This window comes from Chelmon rostratus, chromosome 18, assembly GCF_017976325.1.
Source record: "Chelmon rostratus isolate fCheRos1 chromosome 18, fCheRos1.pri, whole genome shotgun sequence".
NCBI lineage: Eukaryota > Metazoa > Chordata > Actinopteri > Chaetodontiformes > Chaetodontidae > Chelmon > Chelmon rostratus.
The window spans coordinates 19,588,608-19,611,180 of record NC_055675.1 but is presented as its reverse complement, the minus strand read 5'-3'; the positions used below and the strand labels follow the sequence as shown (position 1 = coordinate 19,611,180).

Genomic DNA, 22,573 nt, shown 5'->3' with positions numbered 1-22,573 from the left:
AAAATTCCAAAAGTGAGAAAAAAGACGCATCAATAAAATAGCCCTTGACTGCTGGGGGGCACTCTACTAACGAAAACAACCATCAAAATGTTTGTGCAGCAAAAGGACTACATGGATACGGAGAGTCATAGGTCAAACAGCTTCTCTGACGAGCTGTTCTGCTTTCCACAGCTCTCTCCACTGAAGAAGCAGCAGCACCCTCTGCTGTGTGTTAAGACATGTGAAAAAGCTTACAGCACCTGGTATTCCCAGGCGGTCTCCCATCCAAGTACTAACCAAGCCCGACCCTGCTTAGCTTCCGAGATCGGACGAGATCGGGCGTGTTCAGGGTGGTATGGCCGTAAGCCACTGGGCTGCCCACAAACACAACTTTTATGTGTGACCATTAACACGGCTACATTTACGTCGATAGAAAAATCAGCATATTCAAGCTGTAAGTCAAGCTCTGATTACAGCCATACTCAATGTAATCGTGGTGGTCGCAACACTCTTTAACACAATGAAAGACAGCCGGTCACGTCAGAGGGACAGAAAGGACTGGACATCTCCCACGGTTTGATCCAGGGGACGACCACAAGGATTTACGACAGTCAACACTTTCTCGAGCACAACTCTCTTTTCCTGATCTAGTTTCTCCATGTCCCTCAGACTCTTTTCCTTTTCTCTCTCCCTCCAGCTCTTCTCCTTGGCAAAATTAATACTTTATTTTCTTTATCCGAGTTTTCAAGCTTTCCCACCTGTCACAATAATCACTGCTTTTACAAAATCGGATCTCCATTCCTTTTCCATGTCCGTTTTCCATCACTTTGTCCTTTTTTCCGGTCCGGGGCTCGTTCACCAGAGTGGTCGGCCCGTTGGTATTTTTCGCCAAAATTCCAAAAGTGAGAAAAAAGACGCATCAATAAAATAGCCCTTGACTGCTGGGGGGCACTCTACTAACGAAAACAACCGTCAAAATGTTTGTGCAGCAAAAGGACTACATGGATACGGAGAGACATAGGTCAAACAGCTTCTCTGACGAGCTGTTCTGCTTTCCACAGCTCTCTCCACTGAAGAAGCAGCAGCACCCTCTGCTGTGTGTTATGACATGTGCAAAAGCTTACAGCACCTGGTATTCCCAGGCGGTCTCCCATCCAAGTACTAACCAAGCCCGACCCTGCTTAGCTTCCGAGATCGGACGAGATCGGGCGTGTTCAGGGTGGTATGGCCGCAAGCCACTGGGCTGCCCACAAACACAACTTTTATGTGTGACCATTAACACGGCTACATTTACGTCGATAGAAAAATCAGCATATTCAAGCTGTAAGTCAAGCTCTGATTACAGCCATACTCAATGTAATCGTGGTGGTCGCAACACTCTTTAACACAATGAAAGACAGCCGGTCACGTCAGAGGGACAGAAAGGACTGGACATCTCCCACGGTTTGATCCAGGGGACGACCACAAGGATTTACGACAGTCAACACTTTCTCAAGCACAACTCTCTTTTCCTGATCTAGTTTCTCCATGTCCCTCAGACTCTTTTCCTTTTCTCTCTCCCTCCAGCTCTTCTCCTTGGCAAAATTAATACTTTATTTTCTTTTTTCCGAGTTTTCAAGCTTTCCCACCTGTCCGGGGCTCGTTCACCAGAGTGGTCGGCCCGTTGGTATTTTTCGCCAAAATTACAAAAATAACGGAAACGATGTGCCCCTTAAAACAGCCCACGACTGCTGGGGGAGACTGCTAACGCGAAAAAACTCTACAAAAACGAACAAAAAAAGAAAGGAGGACACCAGACGCTCCACACGCTCTGCTCCAACACGCTTCCCGGTTCACACACTGTTGGCGCACGCGCTGCTCGGAGTGGTATGGCCGTAAGCGACAACACTCTCCACAAATGCAGTATTTATAAATGTCCATCATCATTGTCAGGAAAATGTTTAAAGATTAGCGCATTTGTTGCATATTTTGATAAAGAGGCGTATTTTCAATAGTGCACGAAGCATTTCCGGTGGCATTTGTCCTGTTATAGCTTGCACATTTACAAAAACTACCTCCTTCGAGCCGGATTTGAACCAGCGACCTAAGGATGTCTTGCATTGTACTCTACAGTCCTCCGCTCTACCAACTGAGCTATCGAAGGGGACAAAGGGCTGAACCGGACTCCAAATCGAACTGAACACAGCACAGAACGAACCTATTTCCTTTTCCGTGTCCGTTTTCCATCAATTTGTCCTTCTTTCCGGTCCGGGGCTCGTTCACTAGATTGGTCAGTCCGTTCATATTTTTCGCCAAAATACCAAAAACAACGAAAAAGACGTACCCCCAAAACAGCCCACGACTGCTGGGGGACACTCTACTAACAAAAACAACCGTCAAACATTTATAAAGGACCAAACCTACGTAGTTGAGCTGTTCTTGCCAGAAGACGATATACGACAGTCAACACTTTTTCAAGCACAAGTCTCTCTCTATATGCACTGCAGGCTGTAATCTGCAGAACTCACAGGCTCACGTATATCGGGCCAGTTTCTCTCCTCGTCCACCGCGCTGGTATAGCTCAGTGGTTACTTCGAACAACAATTCTTCTCAAGAGTTCACTGCTCTCCATCCCTCCCTGGGATCGAACCACGGGCGCTGTCCAGTGTTCTCTTTCCCCACAATTCAGAACTGCACCACAATAGTTCACTTTGACCCCAACGCCTTCATTCAGAGGACAACGCAGCGCTATGACGTGAAGTAAGAAGTGACACTGATGCAGCGCAGTCTTTTCTGTACGGTGTAGTCGCAGCCAACAGTGAACCAAAGAAAGGGCAAAAATGATCTTCTCACAGCGGTCCGTAGCAGCATGCGTATGTGTCACGACAGCAAAGCATCATGGGGGATTAGCTCAAATGGTAGAGCGCTCGCTTAGCATGCGAGAGGTAGCGGGATCGATGCCCGCATCCTCCAATTCTTTACCTGGCAACACCCACAGCAGCAGGCCGGAAGCATCTGCAGTCTCGCAGACTACACCACACACGTCTTGAGCTCTTTCTCTACACCCAACCCAGCAGTTTGGCTGCAGAAACCAAACCCTCTCGAGCGTCTGTCGTGTAATAGACGTGTCCTGTATAGACGCTGCAAGTCTGCATGCTATATCAAGGCAAACCAGTCCTTGCAGTTTGTACTTGCTCTTTCCTCTCTCCAAACATGGAGCTGTCGCCTCATTCCATGCTGAAAGGAGTGGCGAGTGGCATTTTATTCCCGAAAATAATTTTGTGAATGTCGGAGTGATGTCAATTCAGGATGTCACCATAACAGCCAAGATGGCAACCAACTACACGCTGTTCTGCTTGCTACAGCTCTCTCCAAAGAAGAGGCAGCAGCACCCTCTGCTGTGTGTTAAGACATGTGAAAAAGCTTACAGCACCTGGTATTCCCAGGCGGTCTCCCATCCAAGTACTAACCAAGCCTGACCCTGCTTAGCTTCCGAGATCGGACGAGATCGGGCGTGTTCAGGGTGGTATGGCCGAACAGAACGAACAGAACTCTATATGCACTGCAGGCTGTAATCTGCAGAACTCACAGGCTTAGCATGCGAGAGGTAGCGGGATCGATGCCCGCATCCTCCAATTCTTTACCTGGCAACCCCCACAGCAGCAGGCCGGAAGCATCTGCAGTCTCGCAGACTCCACCACACACGTCTTGAGCTCTTTCTCTACACCCAACCCAGCAGTTGGGCTGCAGAAACCAAACCCTCCCGAGCGTCTGTCGTGTAATAGACGCTGGATGCATGCTATATCAAGGCAAACCAGTCCTTGCAGTTTTTACTCGCTCTTTCCTCTCGCCAAACATGGAGCTTTCACCTCATTCCATGCGGAAAGGAGTGGCGAGTCGCATTTTATTCCCGTAACTAATTTTGTGAATGTCTGAGTGATGTAAATTCAGGATGTCACAATAATAGCCAAGGAGGCAACCAACTACACGCTGTTCTGCTTTCCAAAGCCGTCTCCACTGAAGGAACAGCCGTGCCCGCTGCTGTGCATATAGACAAGTGAAAAAGCTAACAGCACCTGGTATTCCCAGGCACTGTTAGCTTTGCCTATCATTTTCCCTATCAAGAGTTTCAATCTGTCTGCTCGTACTTTTGTCAGTGTTTCATGATACAGGTTCAGGAGGCTAATGGGCCTGTACAATTCCTTACCTGGCAACCCCCACAACAGCAGGCCCGAAGCGTCTTTCGTCTTGCAGACGCTTCGCTATGCGTCGCTCTATGAGTTAAGCCATCTCTGTGCAACTGACCTTCTGGAGACTAAATAAAGAACAGCGATTTTATCTTAATCAACACAAACAGGGACAGTAATTAACAGCAACACTATCTGCACCGACATGCACTGTGACAGCAACGTTGTGCAATGACAGTAATGCAGATTTAATGTTCGTCATATAGCGTAAAAGCCTAAAGAAACTTGTCCTAGGTCGTCGACAAAATCAAATACTAAGTAAGTAAGTATAAAAATAAGTTTGCCAGCAGCAGCTCACCTCCTTATGTTGGCGGATGAAACTTGAAAGTAGCAGAAGTGGATTGGCGGACTTGAGGCGGCTACAGACGTAAACACTGCAGCCAGCTCCCGTTGCCGGGTTGATTTTCGTACGGTAGCGGAGCAGGCAGTGATTGGCCAGGGTAGAAAGATGTAAATGGCGAGCTGCGATTGGCAGGGGAAAAAGATGAAAATGAGGCTCTGCGGTTGGCTGTCGGCCAAAAGATGGAAATGGGGCTCCGCGATTGGTCAGGGGAAAAAAATTGAAATGGCAGCCCTGGATTGGCCAGTTCACTGATCATTTTCAAACATATAATTGAAAATTTTGCGAGCCATCCCAAACAGGAACGCATCACAAAACAAATTTAACTGAACTCCTTGTCACCTCAGTCAAACTGACTAAATGCAACAGTGGGTGCATTGTCTTTAGTAAGTTTTGTTTTGCTTGCAGTTTTTGTAGGTTGCATCCAAAAGTTTTTTAAAAATGTAAAAATAAAAACGATTTACCTCATTCAGCTGGTACATGAGCAGGGGTACTGTGCTCTCTCCTTTTCTCTTCACCCTCTACACATCAGACGTCAGGCACAACACTGACAGCCACCACTTCCAGAAGTTCTCCGATGATAAAGCCATTGTTGGACGTATATCACAGGGGAACAAACTGGAATCCAGAGAAGTCATCACCAACTTTGTCAACTGCTGTGGACTGAACCACCAACACATCAACGCCAGCAAGACCAAGTCGTATCTCATCCTGTCTGGGTTTATTTCTCCATAGGAACCTGCTCACTTGCCATTATCCCTTACGTAACTTATAGCAGTATCTTCTGTGGATCCCGACAGGTGTTCTGGCTCAAATGTCAGTGCACAGAGAAAAATGGGGGATCACCACAAAAGTAGAGCACTTGCTTAGCATGCTAGAGCTAGAGGTAACGATGCCCGCATCCCCTAAAACATTTGTCTCTCAAACTCCACAACAACAGGCCCAAACTATCTGCAGTCTTGCAGACCCCATGACACAACCGCTGAGATCCTTTCCTAAACCTCACAAAATTGTTTTGGTGCCCGAATCCTCCAAGCTATCTAATTTATGGACGTTTTACACCTCCTTTATCCATTCAACAGCTACAACTAAAGGTTTCACTCTCTCACACAAACACACTCAGCAAAAAAGGCCTGAGTTTTTGCTTCATTTTACGAACAACAACAATAAGAATTATTAGCACGTGCATTGGTTAGTTATTACTCACAAATTCCTGGGGTGGCAAAGGTTTAGGAACTGGGTGAGGCCTAAGGAAAGGAACGATGAATGTAGTTTCAGGCTGGGTGACAGCAACAGTTCAAACGACGTGATCGTTGAGCGGGAGACAGTTACTCTTCAATCCAGTCTAAAGAGTGTTTCCTGGTCTTCAGTGTACACTGCAGCTTTCTCAGTCACTTTACTCATCTCAAAGCTCCTTTAATTCTCATTCCAACTTCGTTTGAGTTTTTAATTAGCTGGCACATTAACATATACTAACCGCACATTGTAATATTAGCTGCTACTACTTCGAAAGAGGTGCTAAATTCGCTAGCGCGCTAATACGCTAATCACGATTAGCTCGACTTTGACGCACATCTTCGTGAAGCAGTAACGTTGCAAATGCACACAAACGGAGGTATTTACCTTATGCAGGTTGAAACAAACCCGTTACCCGTTGGTGGAACGTCGCATCCACCAAGGTAAGTGGCACAGTTAGTGCCCCCTGAAGGCTCTTACCTCTCTCCTGCGTCTATATCTTCTCTCACCAACCCCTGCCTTCACTCTACGAGGTCGCCTTTACATCCCGCCCCTCTACCTTTTCGATAGGGCGGACAAGTTGAAAACAACCAATGCAATTAACAAAATGTAAAGATAGGCAACCTGACGTCCTCTGGGACTAGGTTGTGAGCTAGCCACGCAACTCTTATGTCTACGGTCAACAAACTTGTTTGAATTTCAATCAACTTTATTAAGGCAATGACAAAATTTGTTTATCAGCCTATGGCCTTTTTTACTTTACTGTGAACTGTAATTAAACGCTCAAATTAACTTATTTTAATGTAATACTTTCATCTCCACAGAGTAATTTGTCGAAAATGGCATGTCAGGGCTAAACAACACTGAATTTAGTTTCCAGTCCTGTAATGTTTTTACCTCCTGACCTGCATACAGTATTCCTTTTAGGATGATGTCAAATAATAACTACTCTTTACATTCTGTGTTTTCAACTGCTAGGTCAGGTAATCTGATTACAATCTGATGCAGTAGCATCCTCAATTATCTAATTACATGTCGTACCCTACACTTCCTGTTCCTCACTGAGACTTGTTTTAAATTTGTACCTAGGTTAACTGGCAGTGGAGGGGGTATTGCAGATGTTTTTCAGAATCATTTTAGTTTTTGTTCTATTATCAGTTTTGAAATTTTAACTTTTGAAATTGTGTGGCATGACCCCATTTGTTGCCAAAACATTTATTGACCCCCTATTAAATATGGGTTTTCTTGATTAATTCTGCAAGTTACTGTTCTATTTCCTTATAGTTGGTGACTTTAACATTCACATTTCACACCTCAAATGGTAGAGCGCTGGTTTAGCATGCAAGAGGTAGTGGGATTGATGCCTGCATCCTCCAACTCTTTACCTCTCAACCTCCATGACAACAAACCTGAACTGTCTGCCTTGCAACGTTGTAATTTATATGATGGAAGCTATATTCTTGGGGTTCAGTTTTCATTCAGTTCATTTTTGACTGTAGAGCAGTTGACAAAAAAACACCATAAAGGCTGTTCAGGAGCTTTCCATCATACTGCATGTTCTTGATCAGCACAGCGAGTTTGCAGAGTCATTGTGGAATTATAGATGTTCAAATTTCCACTCTGCTTGAAAGGGACTTTGTGGTGACAATATTTTCTAAATTGTTTTTTTTTTACTTGAGAGAAATAGATTGACCAACTGGTGAATGGGATTGAAGCCTTTATTATAAATCATTTACATTACAAAGTAAGACATTAGTCATTGCCGTGTCCATCCAAACATCCTGTTTATCGGGAAGGGTTAGTGAATCAGCTGCTCAGAAACAACCACATTGCTGCTTTCAGCTCAGGTGTTGAGCTACTGATGGCAAACGAAAGCGCACATGAGACAGCAGACAGATGATGAAGCAGCAAAGACAAGACGAGGAGATATGCAGGACAAACAACACAGCAGGTAGAGTTCTTGTTCTTCTGGACCTTTTGGACTGATGTGAGACGTATATTCTGTCCACTTAAAATCTTCTTAAGGAGCCAATCCACCGGCAGATGTGACCCTTTCCCTGCACTATCTTTAATGTTGAAGGCTTTATATTGTGAGCTGCCCACTGGACAGCATCTAGGGTCTGATGAAGGCTTTACTGAGCCTGACACACACACACACACACACACACACACACACACACACAACCATACTGCATCTGATCCGACTTCATAGCAAGCTGAACCAAATGTGAGAGATAAAGTGGTCCTCAAGTTAACTGATAAGGTCTTCAGTGGCTTGGGGAAGTCTGGAATATGTGTTTTGGTCTTTTCCCTGCTTCCCTGTTTTCACATAACACTTTTTTCTGTATTTTAAATAAAAATGGTTTATAAATCATCTACAAACCTACATTTTCTATAAATTACACAATTTGTTTAATCCAAAGGTTAAAGCAACAGCTGAAATTTGCAATAGAAAACAGGGATAGAGAGAGAGATACGACCTCTGCATCCAGCAGTGACAAAGGATTGGTAGAAAAAAACATCTATACAACAGCAAACTGATTTAAAAATTTAGCCAAAACAAGAGATAGAAGGGTCCTTTTGAGTGAGCATTTGTATGTCTAATCCCCACAGTGTCCAATCACGGCTTGAGAGGGGAGTCAACGCACCGAAAGGCAGCCACAGATTGGGTCAGTGTGTGTGGGTAAATGACTCTGTGTGTGTATACTGTGTGTGTGTAAATTAGTCAGCATCTGCGATGTTATCATGCCCGTGTCAGCAGCTCCTGAGCCCACGTCTTGATTGCTGAGGTTGTGTGTTGGAGCAGCTGCCACGTCGAGTTGGTGAAGGACAAAGCATGGCCCTGCAGACAGGACACGGACACCTCACCGCTGCAGGAAAAACAAGCAAAACAAAAAAAAGTTTGCTCTTACACTTACTGGTTAAAAAATTGAAGTCACTCAATGCAGCTTTTTGATTTGGATACAAAGATTGGGATGCACCAGGTATTTGTAAATCCATTACATGTAAAGTCCCTCTTAGTAATCACTGCCTAGTTTCATATATGTTGTCTACCAATAAAACATTAGAAATGTTTGCACTAGTGATCTATAAATTAAATATTAAATTTAACTGCCAATCCTATTTTATATAAACTCCTACTACAGTTTGCTGTAGACCAAGAAGACATTCAAATTGCTTGTTTTGTCCGAATAACTTTCCAAAACCCCAAATGTTTCGAATACAATTGTAAAAACAAACAAAAAAAAATCACATTTGAGAAGCTCAAACAAGAGGTTTTTGTTGGTGTATTTGTTTTAAAAATTACTGGCACTATCAAATAAATCTCATCAATTGCCAATAAGGTCGTGTCGATTCAGCAGAATTAATTGACAAATTATTTCAGCTATAATTCAAACATATGGGCAGAAATGTGTGTTTCAGAATGAGTAGTATGTGTCTAATTTAACTGCACTGTCATCAAACTCTGTTACTTGTTATTTTTGTGAAATACAACTGAAATTCCTCTTGGTTTATGTTAAACATTATTAAAACAGTATTTTGATCAAGTGTCAGATCAGAACATATTCTACATGACCTCATAAATCTCTACTAAGTAAACACTTACTTTATAACTATGCGAAGAACTCACAAGCAGCTGGTGCAACTGGTTCCTGACACTCTTTTTAGTGCCAGATGCAAATGTAACCTGGCCACCTCACATTCAGAGAAATATGGATTCAAAATTAAAGCCAGGTGAAAAAGATGCCTCAAGGTACTGACTTGCAGGAGTCCTGTAGGTTGGTCCATGCTCGTTGTAGCAGGTCAGAAATGCACGCCAGTGCTGGCAGAATGTAGTTCTGATGGAGGAAGAGTAGGAGCTCCTTTAAATATGCTAATACCTGGAACACACTGTCTGGAGTGTTGGTGTTCACCTGGCAAAGATACAGACAATGAAGACACTAGTCAGTGATAGTCAGTGACATAAAACACAACTGTTCCATCTTGTTAGCTCTAACTCTTTGATTCAAGAGAAATTATTTGATATGTCTCATCAAGACTTGACCTGATCAAAGAGCAGGAGGTGGCAGTTTTACATCCATTTGTGTACAGACTTACCCATTCTATGGCCTGGGGTGTCTTTTCTTTCACCCAGAGAATAAACTGTGTGGTGTTTTCAGAGACGAAGATGGCTGCTGTTTTTGCCTTTTCCAAACCTTGTTCCATTAGTGGCCCCATAACCCGCACACACTCAGAGTAATAATGAGGAGTGTTTGTCTCCAACCAGCTACAGAAGATACAAAAATACACAAAATACAGACACAGTTTCAATGATTTATTTACATGAACAGTGATTACAAATCACAACAACACCACCACTAACTATGATCTCAATGCTAAAACATATAAATTAATTAATGTCTCTCTGACAGTGTCAACAAAAATTGTAACATTATAACTATCAAAAAACTGCACAGGATTGCATTAGGTGTACCTTACAAAGTGGCCACTGAGTGTATTATTTTTGTTTTATTTTATTACATTACTGTGGGGCACCAAACATGTTAAAAGAAAAAGTATAAGGATTGAAACATCACTTAAAAATGTTTCTGCTAACACTGAGCGAGTAAAGCAGATAGTGAACAAACTGCTTTGTGAATCCAAAGCTCGATACAGAGCTATTTGTATACTTTGGTTTGACTGGCCTCTGGTCAGACAGAGTGTACAAAAGTCTACGGGGACACATTCTGCCAACATCTGGCTCATGCTGGAAAGTATTTTGGTTAGTTTGTCAGAGGAGAAGGCTACTAATGTATGTTCTATTGGTCAAAGGCTGGCATCACATATGCATATGTTAGGACTTCAACTTAAATGTTTGAGGGTGAGGTCATACCTGAAGCCCTGTTTGGTGTAGACTGTTATTTTGCTCCAGGCCTGCTGAGATACAGCTGTGACCCCAGAGTTGCGAAGATGCCTGGCTGTGGTGGAATCTGAAACACACAACACACATTGTCAGACATCAAAAACAAACATGACGACTCATGACGGTGATGAGTGAACAGGACTCGCACCTGTGAAGGAGCCGTGGGATCTGATGTCATGAGCGATGAAGCCGGCAACAAACACAAGCAGAACCATGAGCAGCTTGAACCAGGGGAAGCCACGACCACGCATCTTTACCTGCAGATTCTGAAGACAGAAGAGAAAAAAATGAGCAAAAAACTTTACTGGGACATTACTTGAAAATCTGAGTGCTAGGTAAATTCATAGTATATATTCTACAGGTGTTTCTTCCTGATGTGGTTAATAAATACATAAACCCCTTAATTGCAAGTCAAATTAAAAGACTATATGCATCCATGTGACGAGACATGGTAGTAGTTAGGTGCTTCATAGTACTGAGATACACTGTTTTCCAAACATCTTATTGTTAAACATTAAACTAGAGGACTAGAAACTAGTTTTCCTCCACCAACCGGTCAAGTTGCAGTTTACACCCATGACCATCCAGATTAAAATTAACCCAGTGATTCATTCCCAGTGAGAAACATGCTGTCTTCACAGACTATTTCTCCAGAGGAGTACAGAGGATTGATATAGAGCTTCATCACATGGTGGAACAACAATCACCTGAAGCTCAATGGCAGCACAGCCAATGATCTTGGGGTGGACAACAGTTTCAAGTTGGACACCCAATATTAGTGCCACCAATGGACAGAAAGATGTTCCTGCAGAACATTATGATCTCACAGTGAAGCTGACCTTTGGCCTTCTGGATATAAAATGTCATTATTTCATAATTTTGTCCTTGGAGTCATTTGTGTCACATTTTGTCAAATGAATTCTTGCGCTATTGTCAAAAATGTTGTGTTTTGTGAGGTCAGAGTGACCTTTGACCTTCGGCCACGGTCTGTCACCCATATGGAGGCATTAAAAATTGCTTTGTGGCTCTGTTCTTGCAGTACTGTCTGTCTCACCTGGCACAGGCTATTGCACTCCTGAAGGTCCTGAGATTCAACATTGTCTCTCATCTCCTCATTGGTCACTCTGAAAGACTGGATTGTTTCTTCAAGGTTCTTCCGGAGCTAAAGAAGGAAATTAAAGCACAACTAGTCAAAAACCAGATGATACCATGAAGATACCATGAAGGAGAGTTCATACTTTCTTAAGTCTGCTTCCTGCATCACACTGACCTTAAATATATTAATAAAACCGTGACTCTCTGTGTCGGCAGGAGCTAAAACACTTCCTAATGCTCTAATTAAACCATCTCCAGGGAGCTGAGTTTGGTTTATGAACCATCAGACCTCACGGCAGGACTCGTACCTTTGGTGGCAGGATATTCCAGGACTTCAATAAATGGTTCAACAGCAGACTGTAATAGAAAAAGAGAGAGCATGTGAGCCTATCTATCAGTATATTAATGGCTGAAATCCAGAAACATCACACAAGCCTGTATTACATACAGTTCAATTTTGACATGTGCTTCTGCCACAGAGCATCGCTGTTTTCTTTCGTCTTCTCACAGTTTAGAAGAAAACAATAAAACGTGTATAACTCACCTGGACTGGGGTAAGTGTTTGGTATAGAGCTGCCTCCACACTCCTAGACTTTGCACATCCACACACAAACACTCCGTCATACTGCTGAGCAGCTGCGAAAAAAACGAGCGAGAGGAAGAAAGAGAGACAGAAAGATTCAATTTTTCAGTTTCTGATTCAATTCTGCTCATTTTTTATATTATACAATTGTCCATAATGCCTTCTTTAAGCTCATAGAGGAAAGCTAGCCAGTAAAGGACACATAGCAGATCAAGACCTGAGAAGAATATGTCTTGTAGCTATATTGCATAAGTACTGGTACAGCTGTTAAATTAAATGGCAGACCAGGAAATGCTGTAGTTTGTCAGCAGCAATATTTGGACAGTAAACCTATGGAATGAAGCTGCTGGCTTGTGGTTATAAATGTTGTGTAAGTGTTTGAGACCTGACTTTCCCTGCAAGCCTAACCATTTGCTTTCTTGGCTGTTTATGACATGGTCACCATAATGAAGGAATAACAACCTACTGTGTGATAAGTCACTTGTCATTATGAGTTATGCTGCTGCACTGAGCTAAACTACACTCAGATTTCAGCAGTTATTACATAGAAAAGTTCACTTAAAAGTCTACCACACATGAAGTGTATGTGTCCATGTGTCTTACCTCTCTCTTCATGTCATCTGGACAGTGTGGTGTGGCTCTGGACAGAAATGACGGCAGGTATGTGTGTAATGTGCTCTCGGGTTTGGCTCCAAATGCAAGGACCTTCAGTCGAGGGTATAGACGCCTCAGCTGCTCCTGCAGACTGAACACAAGCAATTATTTTTGTTTGTAGTAACCATCAAACTGCTCAGCTCCTAGGCCGGACATTCCCTGAAGCACACTGGCCCAACTACGGATGGTAACTCAGAGTTGTCGGAGCATCACTAACGTTGCCTATTGGATACAGGAGGTGCCACTTGGGTTTACTGTCTTTGGCCAACTGTTGTATTGAATCTCAACCTGAGTATTTCTATTTGCTTCCTGGGATCCTAAATACTCATTCATTGGTAGATGAACTATGGGTTGTGAATTGAGCATGAACTGCATCCTTGGTTAAGGCCTAATTATCATCACGTATTTTCCACGCTTTGTCTGTCCACACTGACATATGTTAGTTAACATTAATTTTACACGAAAGTGCAAATGTTAAACAATAATAGGCTAATTAGGCCCAAATAAATGGGTTTATTTCTTTATTTGAATTTCCCCCCTACAGTGTCTGCTTAGAACAGCCATGTCCAAACTATTCCATAAAGGGCCGTGTGGCTGCAGGTTTTTCGTTCCAACCAAGGAGGAGCGCACCAGGCTGGACTAATTTAATCAGCTGATCTCACTTTTCAGCTGATAACTAAGGGATCCCTTGATGTTGATTGGTTGGCCTGGTGTGCTCCTCCTTGGCTGGAACGAAAGCCTGCAGCCACACAGCCCTTTATGGAATAGTTTGGACATGCCTGGCTTAGAAAAATTCTCGCCTATGGACAAATGTCGTTGAGGACCCCGGCTCCATACCCAATTATTCCTACACTACGTGGTCATGCTGTACACATGGGATTATTCAACAAAGAATCAAAAGAAACTGACATAACTGGGTGTTTGCACTGGGTTACATTTACCTTGATGACAGGGCATTCTTGGGCATGAAGGCAAAATCCAGTAAAGGAAAGAACTCTTTAGGGCCCATGATGCCAAATCCCTTTGTCAGGTTTGCATGAAGTCTAGGAAAAGAAGAACATTAAACACAAAATTTAAGAGTCAAGGTATAGTTTAATTTAGTCAAACATAATACACTGTTAAGAAAGAATTCATAGCAACTACTCACAAAATTCATTCAAATGAAAGGCAAGATCATAGATGGACAATAACAATAGTGTTGTTGTCACTACAGGTTTCAAGTGTCATTGCTTAATATGTGGTAGTCACAGGTGTAATGAAAAAAAACTGTTGTATTTTACATAACATACATTACACATAATTCTCAGAAAGACTTACAGGAGAAGTCTCTCCAGATATGCAATGGCATAAGAAGACAATGACTTCACTCCGAGCACAGGAAGCATGATACCCAGCCACACTGAAACACAAATAAAGAACTTCATTCATCACACAGGAACTTTTAGTGCTGGCATTTAATGTGTCAACAGTTGGCCTTTTCAGCGTTTAATTCTAAAATGCCTAGAGCAAGTACAGCTGCAAAACATGCTTTTCGTTCTTGTATGTTTCATTATTTAAGTAACACGGTGAAACAACAAAACAAAGATACCTAATGTGGTGAAAACTGAAGCAGCATGAAGGATGCATGAGCTCTGCAGGCATTGTTCTGTCGACTATCACAGGAAAACAAATCATCCCTTTGATACCTCACTGTTACGTAGGTCTTAAATGTTAAATGCACTCAGTTATAATTTTGTGACCTTCATTGTTGCCATTTTAGATATCATTCTTTCCCCACACCCACTGCATATCGCACTGGAAATATTTCAATATCAGATCTAGTCTAATCATATCAAAATCTTTTAAAATTCTTAATAACAAGATCAAAGTGTTCCCAAACAGGGTTTTCTTCACATTTTAGAGAGACTATCTTGGTGTTTTATTCTGATTAAATACACCAAAATCAAGATAATATGCAGAACAATTTGCATTTGCAGCTTTGTAAACTGCTTCAGAATGAGTCGAACTGTGTCTTTCTTTGCCTTGGGTGAGTCAAACGATACTGAATAGTCTTATTTTGCAGATCAAGGTTGTTATGTAATTTTCCAAGAATATTCATCCTTCCATGCCCACGTAGTAACGCCCACCTTTCTCCCACAGCCTCACCAAATACCAGGCAAAGACCTGGAGCAGCAGCTGAATTTTTGAAGTTATCATGTGTTTACGCTCACAGATGGCTGCAAGAGGATGTGTTAACTGCTCTAATGTGCACTGTTGCTTCATTAACCCCAACCCAGAATTTCAGTCAGGACATGTTGTTGGGAAAGTGGGAGAAAGGGGAGACACAGACTAGGACTAATACAGTGCAGAGGATGACAAAATACTGTGTCTACAAATCTAAAGGAGTTTGCTTTGTAGTTGTGTGAGAATGTGTAGAAATTCTTTGGGTAAATGTTTGACTGTCTATTACCTCTTAATCCCTGGCTCAGGTCATAAAATCCAGCTTGGCCAAGAGCCCACATGATGGTCAAACACTTGACTGGACGATTTTGAACTGACCGCAATAACTCCAAATACTAGAAGGGGAGAGCAAGATATTTCAACATACTATTGCAAAATTATAGCAAAAGACAAATTCCCAGGACACTGGACAGTAGAACTGAGACAGACGAAAGAAACCAGTTTTTAGAAATGAACACAACTGCACATTCAGAGCAGACAAGGGCAGTGAAGCAGAAACTAGAGTCACTCACCTCTGGCAGGTTTTGGGTGGCTATTTTGGGTTTGTCCTGTAGGATTGTCTGAATGCAAACTCTGTAGCCATGCAGAGGTTCTCCTGGAAAAAAAGAGAGAAAAAGCTGTTGGGTGTTTTTCAAGGTGTGCTTTATGTCTGTTCTGCAACTTTGACCCTGGTGATCCTCATATACTCTGACCATGAGCAAATCAAGGGTAAATACTGATTTCATGAGGAGTCCTGGTGGCCTTCGGTCTAAGATGCTGACCATGTAATTCGAATGCATCCTGGTTCAAGTCCAGCTGGACCTTTATTGAATATCATCCCCCTTTTTCCTCTCTAACCTAATTTCCTACTCACTACTTTCTGCTGTCAAATTAAGGCAAAAAGGTCCCATAAAATACTTTAAAAATATACACAGATTTAACAGTCACTGAGCATTTCATTACCAAAATCAACAGCAGTAGTGAGGCAGGTGACTTACAACACAAAGCTCAAAATCTGGTCAACAATTAACTGTAAATACCTACACTGGAAACAACATTGAAGATACGAGGGAGACAACAGAGATCCTGTGACACGACAATAATTTCAACTCACATTACTGCATCACTTATGTATTAGTCCACAGCACTAACCAACCTCCCATGTGAGCTAACACCTACAGTACCTGACTGTCTGTCCAGCTCCCTGAGCATAGTATAAACACAGTGGTCAAAGAAATCTGGCAGAACGTCACTGCAGCGTCCGATGAGGCCTTTGATCACACCCTTCAGCTCTTTTCCTATAAGGCAGTATGGGTAGTCTGGGAAGAAGAAGACAGAAAAAAAAGTGTACCTTAAATATGTGCTGTCTTATGATTATCGTGTCAGTGCCCTGCAGAAACCTTTAATACGACATAGTAAATTAGGGTATTGAAAGAACACAATATTTTCTTTTTGATCTTGCTTTAAAACAAAGTTAAGTCTGAGTTCGACTGACCGTGAGCATAGCTGCTCATTGTGGGCTCGGTCTCTGGTGCAGTCAGTTTGAGGTTGAGGTATCCTGCCAGGTCTTTGACCCACACTGATGGGTTTTCTGGAAACAAGGTCTGACTGCGAGCCAACTGCTGCTTCAGGTCCCCAACATCCAACTAAAAAGAGTACAAAACAGAGAAATCATTAAGGCTGTATACTCAGAAACAACACGTCCATTATGCAAAGATGAGACTGCATTTCAGCATGTGATATGATTTGAAGATGCTGCACTGGTGTGTGTTTGTATGAACGTATCGATGGCTTTTAGAGGTTTTAAAAAGCTGACACAGACCAGACAATATTTCCGAGGATGTTACATTTTTAGTTTTAATCTTAAATTTTAGCAAAAAATGTTGTTTTATGGGGAGAAAAGCACACATAGAATCTTCAGAAAAGTTCAGTGATTCAGTGAAATTAAACTGTTCAGCTTTGTTTAAGCCTTTAAATTCTAAACAAATTTACATGTCCCAATTTCTCAACAACCAGTAAGTTTTAAAAAGACTGCCGATACAATGAGAAAAAGTACTCACGGCTCTGAAGGCTTCCTCGAGGGTCTTGTGAGTTGCAGGGGCAACTGTATTGCTGGAGTGTGATTTCTTGGATGGTTTACTTGACGAGGGCTTCTTATTTTCAGGATCGGCCGGCGGGGGAACCTGTTCCTTGTTCTGTTTCTTTCCCATCTTCTCAAAGCCGTCAAACAGAGTCTCTGACATCTTCAGGGGTGCTGAAGGAAACAAGGCAGCAGCGGTTAGACACTCCTCTGTACAGATATGAGCCTGTTTTCAAACTTCTTTGGTCGTCTGTAACACTTTCTTATATCCACCCTGTGTCCTGAAAATCAAGTTAATCCACGAAACCACAGCATTCCCCTCCCCTCACATTCACTGCGTCCACCCTCCCTCTAAGGCTTGCATAATGGGCTGTTATTATCCCAGACAATATTCATGCAACACTCATTACAATTCACAAAGGAACAGAGTTAAGCACCAGCAGCATTCCACTGCGTGTTACTCATTAAGACCCCATTTGTAAACAAACTTTGTACACTTCAACTGAGTTCTTATCATATTCTCCATAACTTAAATCTTTCTTATCCCCAGGATGTAAAATCCTCTGAAAAAGATAAGGCTAGTGTCATTCTACGATTCATTTATTGTCAAACAAATCCCATGACAAGACCAAAATCAACGTGTTAGTCCGTCAATACTGTCTGACTTTCCTTCCCTGTTTGCGGCTCTCACTCTTTCCTCATACCTAAATTAAACTGGTGATAAACATACACTTGCTTTTTTTAGATTACTTATTTCCCAACACAACTGCGTATAGCTGTCTTTAGTAAACTTTATTTTAACTGTAGGAAATTGTGCATTTGCTTGGGGCTATTTTCAGATGCAGATTAATACACATGTTGTACTGTAGTAAGCAGCAAGAAAGTGTATTTGACTGAGTGACTGACTATGTGATTGAGTCAAAATAAACTACAGCACGTATGTTCATTGTAACTAAGAAATATTTCACCCGGTGCAACCAATGGCTCTTTAATTCGTTTTTAATAGTTTTTGGGCAATAATGGAGGTCTATGGCACAGAGGAAAAAGCTAGATCAGGCTTATAGGGTCATATTATTGTTGGTTGTGGTGTTTGTTTTCAAAGGATGTTTTTTAAAGTAAGATAATATAGAACATTGCTAGCTTTATCCAGTGAAACTCTCATTGAAACCCATACAATTAATATTAAAATTATTTCAGAGTATGCTGCTCCATTAGGCTCTAATCCTTACTCATTCAGTAAAGATATCCGTAGAGGTCCACATGGCTGCACACAAGAATCCCGGTCAGACCCACCCACAGACTTGAGTTGCTGCTGACAGATGTCACCAGTTGTTCACTAATCATTCAGCTGCACATGTTGCTGACAAACCTAAATCTATATCGAGTCTGTGTATGTGTGTGCACAACACAGGGCTGTGAAGCAAAGCAGGGACTTCACTACTGACTCTATCACCATAACTCAAATGTTGGTAAGATAGGATCATTTTTCTGAAATAAATTTATCACAGCAGGCAGACTGAATTCTTGAGTAACATTTCAGAGTCATTCCCCATTAAAATATATGTTACTCAAATAGGTAAATGACAACATGTAATACAAATGTGCTGTGGCACAGGGCAACAACAACAAATCAATCAACAACAAAGTGTCAACACAGGACTATCATTTTCCTTGAAAATGAGACCATGCACAATGGTTTTCCTTTACACATCACTTTAAGGCAATCTTAATGACTTTTTAAAGCTCTAAATGGTTTAGCTGTTTATATATATATAAAATTAGCCACAGAAATCCATGTGTTTCCATCCACACAAACACAAATGGATGGAAACCCATCTATAGATGCAAAAATTGCCACTGTATGACTCTACACCTGTCACCTGTCAGTGATGATGTAAAATGATGATGTTCATCGGTGTCTAAAGTCTAAATTTATAGTATTGGTCACTATAGAGCACATATGTCAAAGTCAAGGCCCGCGGGCCAGATGCGGCCCGCAAATGATTTATATGTGGCCCCCCAGATGATATTTGATTAGTATTAGAACTGGCCGCAGCCGCCCGCTGGTGTTTTGCACGCACCAATACTACATTCCCCACAATGCAACGGTAGCCCGCGGACTCACTGCAGCGCAGCAAACGGGCCTCGGCTTCATTATTCATCAGCAGCCAGAACAGATAACTAACTTTCAGTTACCCACTCCCCAAAAAGGAAAGTATTGTTTTGTCTGTGTCCTATAGATTTTTGTATTTTAATTTATTTTATTTATTTAGATTTATTTTTCAGTTGGACTCAGGGAAAAATGCAGATAAGAGCCATGAGAAGGAATACAACTGATTTGATTTTTTTATTTCTATTGTTTTTGAAGGACATTTATTGTTTTTGTCTGTGTGCCTGTTCAAGAATATTGGATTGTTCATTTAATCATTAAATAATATTCATTGTTAGATCTTAGTTTAATAGGCTATGTGCAATCATTAAAATATGTTTTAATAAACATTGAAACAGTCCGGCCCTCGGCTTGTAGCAAATCTGTTTCTTTGGCCCTCTGTGTATTTGACTTGGACATCCCTGCTATAGAGCAAACCAATCAGTGTCTAGTATATAAGGAGAAGTTAATGAATGAACGATTGAATGAGTGAATAACTTTGGACACTGTCCTGGCATCTGGGAACAGAGGGTCGTGGTGTCATGGTGGGGTGTAATCTGAGTAGATGTACCACACATGGGCGTCTTACAGGGTGGGTGGACTCTGGATTCTCGCACCAGCAGAAGATTAGCTGACAGGATGCTTCACAAAAAAGATACAGAGCCACGGACATTTTTAAGTAAACTAGACCCAAGGCTGAAGGGCAGAGCCTAAAAAAAATTGTATATTCTTCTTTGTTGTCTGATGAAGTGATTTACGGAGATGGATCTTGGCTAAACGATAATATGTCTAGTCTCACCTCTTAAAAAGTCCTTTGAGTAAAATCAAACATTATATAAGCAACGTTTTTTCTTTCTGGTGTTGCCTTGTGAGGACACACAACCCACACAGATTGCTCTAACAGATACAAAAGCCTCAAGCCGAACTTGAGGCATGAGATTATTTTTGAACATGCCAAAACCACAGACTCAACAGTCTCATGATTCAAGTATGGAAGTCTCTAAAGGAATAAATTGAGATTTGGCTTGTTAAGTTCAATATTAAGTGTCTTTAAGTGTTCAGCATTAATCTAATTATTTGCAGAGCCTGGTAATACTGAAGGACACTTCAGGGGAAAGAACAACCCTGTTTTTACTGTGTGAATCACAATATAGATTAAATACTTCACATAAATATTATGCTGATTAGAGAGCTTACATACCAAAAACAGAAGTTATATCTTGTCGAGAAAACCTTTACACCACATCACTGACAGTCACAGTCACTGTGACCGAACAGACTTTGGACGGGCTGATACACTGATAAAACTGGTGCATTCACAAACAGTAGTGGTAGAGTGAGATCAAATCTCTCTGTCACCCATTTTTGAAGTCACAGCCATACCTGTGGAGAGGGTGCGGTAGTTTCCTGCATGAAAAGTACGGTAAATATAAAACTGACTAATCCATCATATATGTGTAATTATGTTATACTGCGCTTTTAAGGAATCATAACACAGTAATTTACCAGAGCTAATATAGTTAATATCATGTTTTCCATTGGCAGATGAACCTGCTGGTGTCACTGGAGCAAAAATGAGCTGATGGGCCTTATTAACCACCAGTTTCTCCAGCTCTCTGAGTAATGTGCAGTTTTTCTATACTAGAATACTACCTGGCCCCAAGTTTTGCTGTATGGTCATTTGATTAAACATGCATTACTTCAGGATTTCGTAACATGTGATAACAAAACTGATGGAAATCCTGAAAATGAATTTTAACACAGGGTCCACTCTTCAAGACAGGGTTTCAAAATCAGGTAATAAACCATGTCACACCATTATCATGTCCTTTTCATGTGACATGGCCCCTGGAGACAGTCTAACTTCCCTATGCTGCGTGTGGCCCTAAGACCCAAGCCTATTCATTCTTACTGGAGATGATGGCTTCAAAAAAAGCTGGGGACTGTTGCTACTCAAAGGAATAAATAGCATATTTGTTGGGGACTATTTTCAGCAGCGAATGAGACCAGTAAATGTCCCAAGTTCATTATAATGAAGTAACACGTCAACCAGTATAATATGTTTTATAATAGTCTTTGGGCAACAGTGGAGGAACAAATTATACTGGGCTGTGGTAACATAAACAATAAGTGACTCATCAATTAAATGTTTTGGTTTGTTCTCTTCATTAGATTTGCTGACAGGAAGAGAAATACAGAATGCTATATACTTATACATTAATAAACCATGCAAAATGAGATGCATGGGGTAACCACACTGACCACTCAGAACAGTGACAGCTGTTCCTGTAGGAAACTCCTAATTAATAAGCCTAACGTAATATAGTTGAGCTTGAATGTAAAACACCCTGGAGACGCATTTAAAAGAGCAAAGACAAATAGGTCACAGAAACATTAAATACATGCTTCAGAGATGCGGCTCCTCGGTGATGACGTTGCCTGTGTTGACACACTGCTTGAAAGGGTGCTAGCACGCTAACTGCACAAGTCAAGCTGGTTGGCTAGCAGTTCATTCTAACTGCATGTGGCAGGAACACATAGTCCAGAGAGGCCAATTAGATATAATTGTGTCCACAGATAGGGTTGAGCCACGTAGAGAAACTGGTAAACCCCCTAACGAGTCAACAAAATATAGTGGTAGGAAGTAGTGTTACTGCGCGATGCTATGCTATAGTGGCTAGCTTGTCAAATCAGATACTGTTAGCTACTAGCCACCGTCTTTTCCACCAGCGCCAAAAAGTAAATGTTAAACAGGACAGTTTAGTTCGTAGGAACAGCTGAACAGCTTTCTCCAACCCATTCCTTTCAGCTGAACCTCTGAAATTAGGTAAATGGGTCACACAGCAGCTAACAGCGGTCGATACAGGGCCATGTTCACTTACGTCTGGATGGCTGGTTAGATTCGCCCAGGGCTTTCCTTCCCCCGCTGCCAGTTTTCTTGTCAGTCGGGTTCTTCCCTCCTCCTGAGCTGTTGTTTTTCTTCCCTTTCTTCACTACCTCCCATTTGCCAGCCGAGCTATTATTTGAAGCCATGTCTCTGCTCCAGACGGGGTGTTATTAATTCGGGGTACCGTGACTTCCTTGCTACTTCCTCCCTGCTCAAAGACACACGACGGCAGTCAACTGCTC

The 22,573-nt window shown here is 41.9% G+C and overlaps 1 protein-coding gene and 5 non-coding genes across 6 annotated transcripts; 1 reads left to right on the top strand and 5 right to left on the bottom strand.

Moving 5' to 3' along the window:
* Nucleotides 1-227: 227 nt before the first annotated feature.
* Nucleotides 228-346, bottom strand: LOC121622567. Its single transcript, XR_006007754.1, has one exon. It is a non-coding gene; the product is annotated as a 5S ribosomal RNA (ribosomal RNA).
* Nucleotides 347-1,096: 750 nt separating this feature from the next.
* LOC121622500 lies at nucleotides 1,097-1,215 on the bottom strand. The gene has a single exon (XR_006007699.1). It is a non-coding gene; the product is annotated as a 5S ribosomal RNA (ribosomal RNA).
* An 819-nt stretch (nucleotides 1,216-2,034) lies between these two features.
* Nucleotides 2,035-2,122, bottom strand: trnay-gua. The gene is given in 2 exon segments: nucleotides 2,035-2,070; nucleotides 2,086-2,122. It is a non-coding gene; the product is annotated as a tRNA-Tyr (tRNA).
* Nucleotides 2,123-2,858: 736 nt separating this feature from the next.
* Nucleotides 2,859-2,931, top strand: trnaa-agc. Its single transcript has one exon. It is a non-coding gene; the product is annotated as a tRNA-Ala (tRNA).
* Nucleotides 2,932-3,379: 448 nt separating this feature from the next.
* On the bottom strand, nucleotides 3,380-3,498 carry LOC121622516. The gene has a single exon (XR_006007712.1). It is a non-coding gene; the product is annotated as a 5S ribosomal RNA (ribosomal RNA).
* Nucleotides 3,499-7,485: 3,987 nt separating this feature from the next.
* On the bottom strand, nucleotides 7,486-22,573 carry tmem214 (transmembrane protein 214). The gene is made up of 17 exons (XM_041958652.1): nucleotides 22,327-22,573; nucleotides 17,276-17,469; nucleotides 16,711-16,861; nucleotides 16,400-16,534; nucleotides 15,749-15,831; nucleotides 15,466-15,571; nucleotides 14,334-14,415; nucleotides 13,958-14,059; nucleotides 12,966-13,107; nucleotides 12,324-12,415; nucleotides 12,088-12,136; nucleotides 11,739-11,846; nucleotides 10,833-10,950; nucleotides 10,655-10,751; nucleotides 9,880-10,048; nucleotides 9,544-9,695; nucleotides 7,486-8,651 (listed from the first exon to the last, which is right to left on the bottom strand). The coding sequence occupies exons 1-17, from the start codon at nucleotides 22,475-22,477 to the stop codon at nucleotides 8,525-8,527; spliced, it is 2,058 nt and encodes a 685-aa protein (XP_041814586.1). The 5' UTR covers nucleotides 22,478-22,573; the 3' UTR covers nucleotides 7,486-8,524.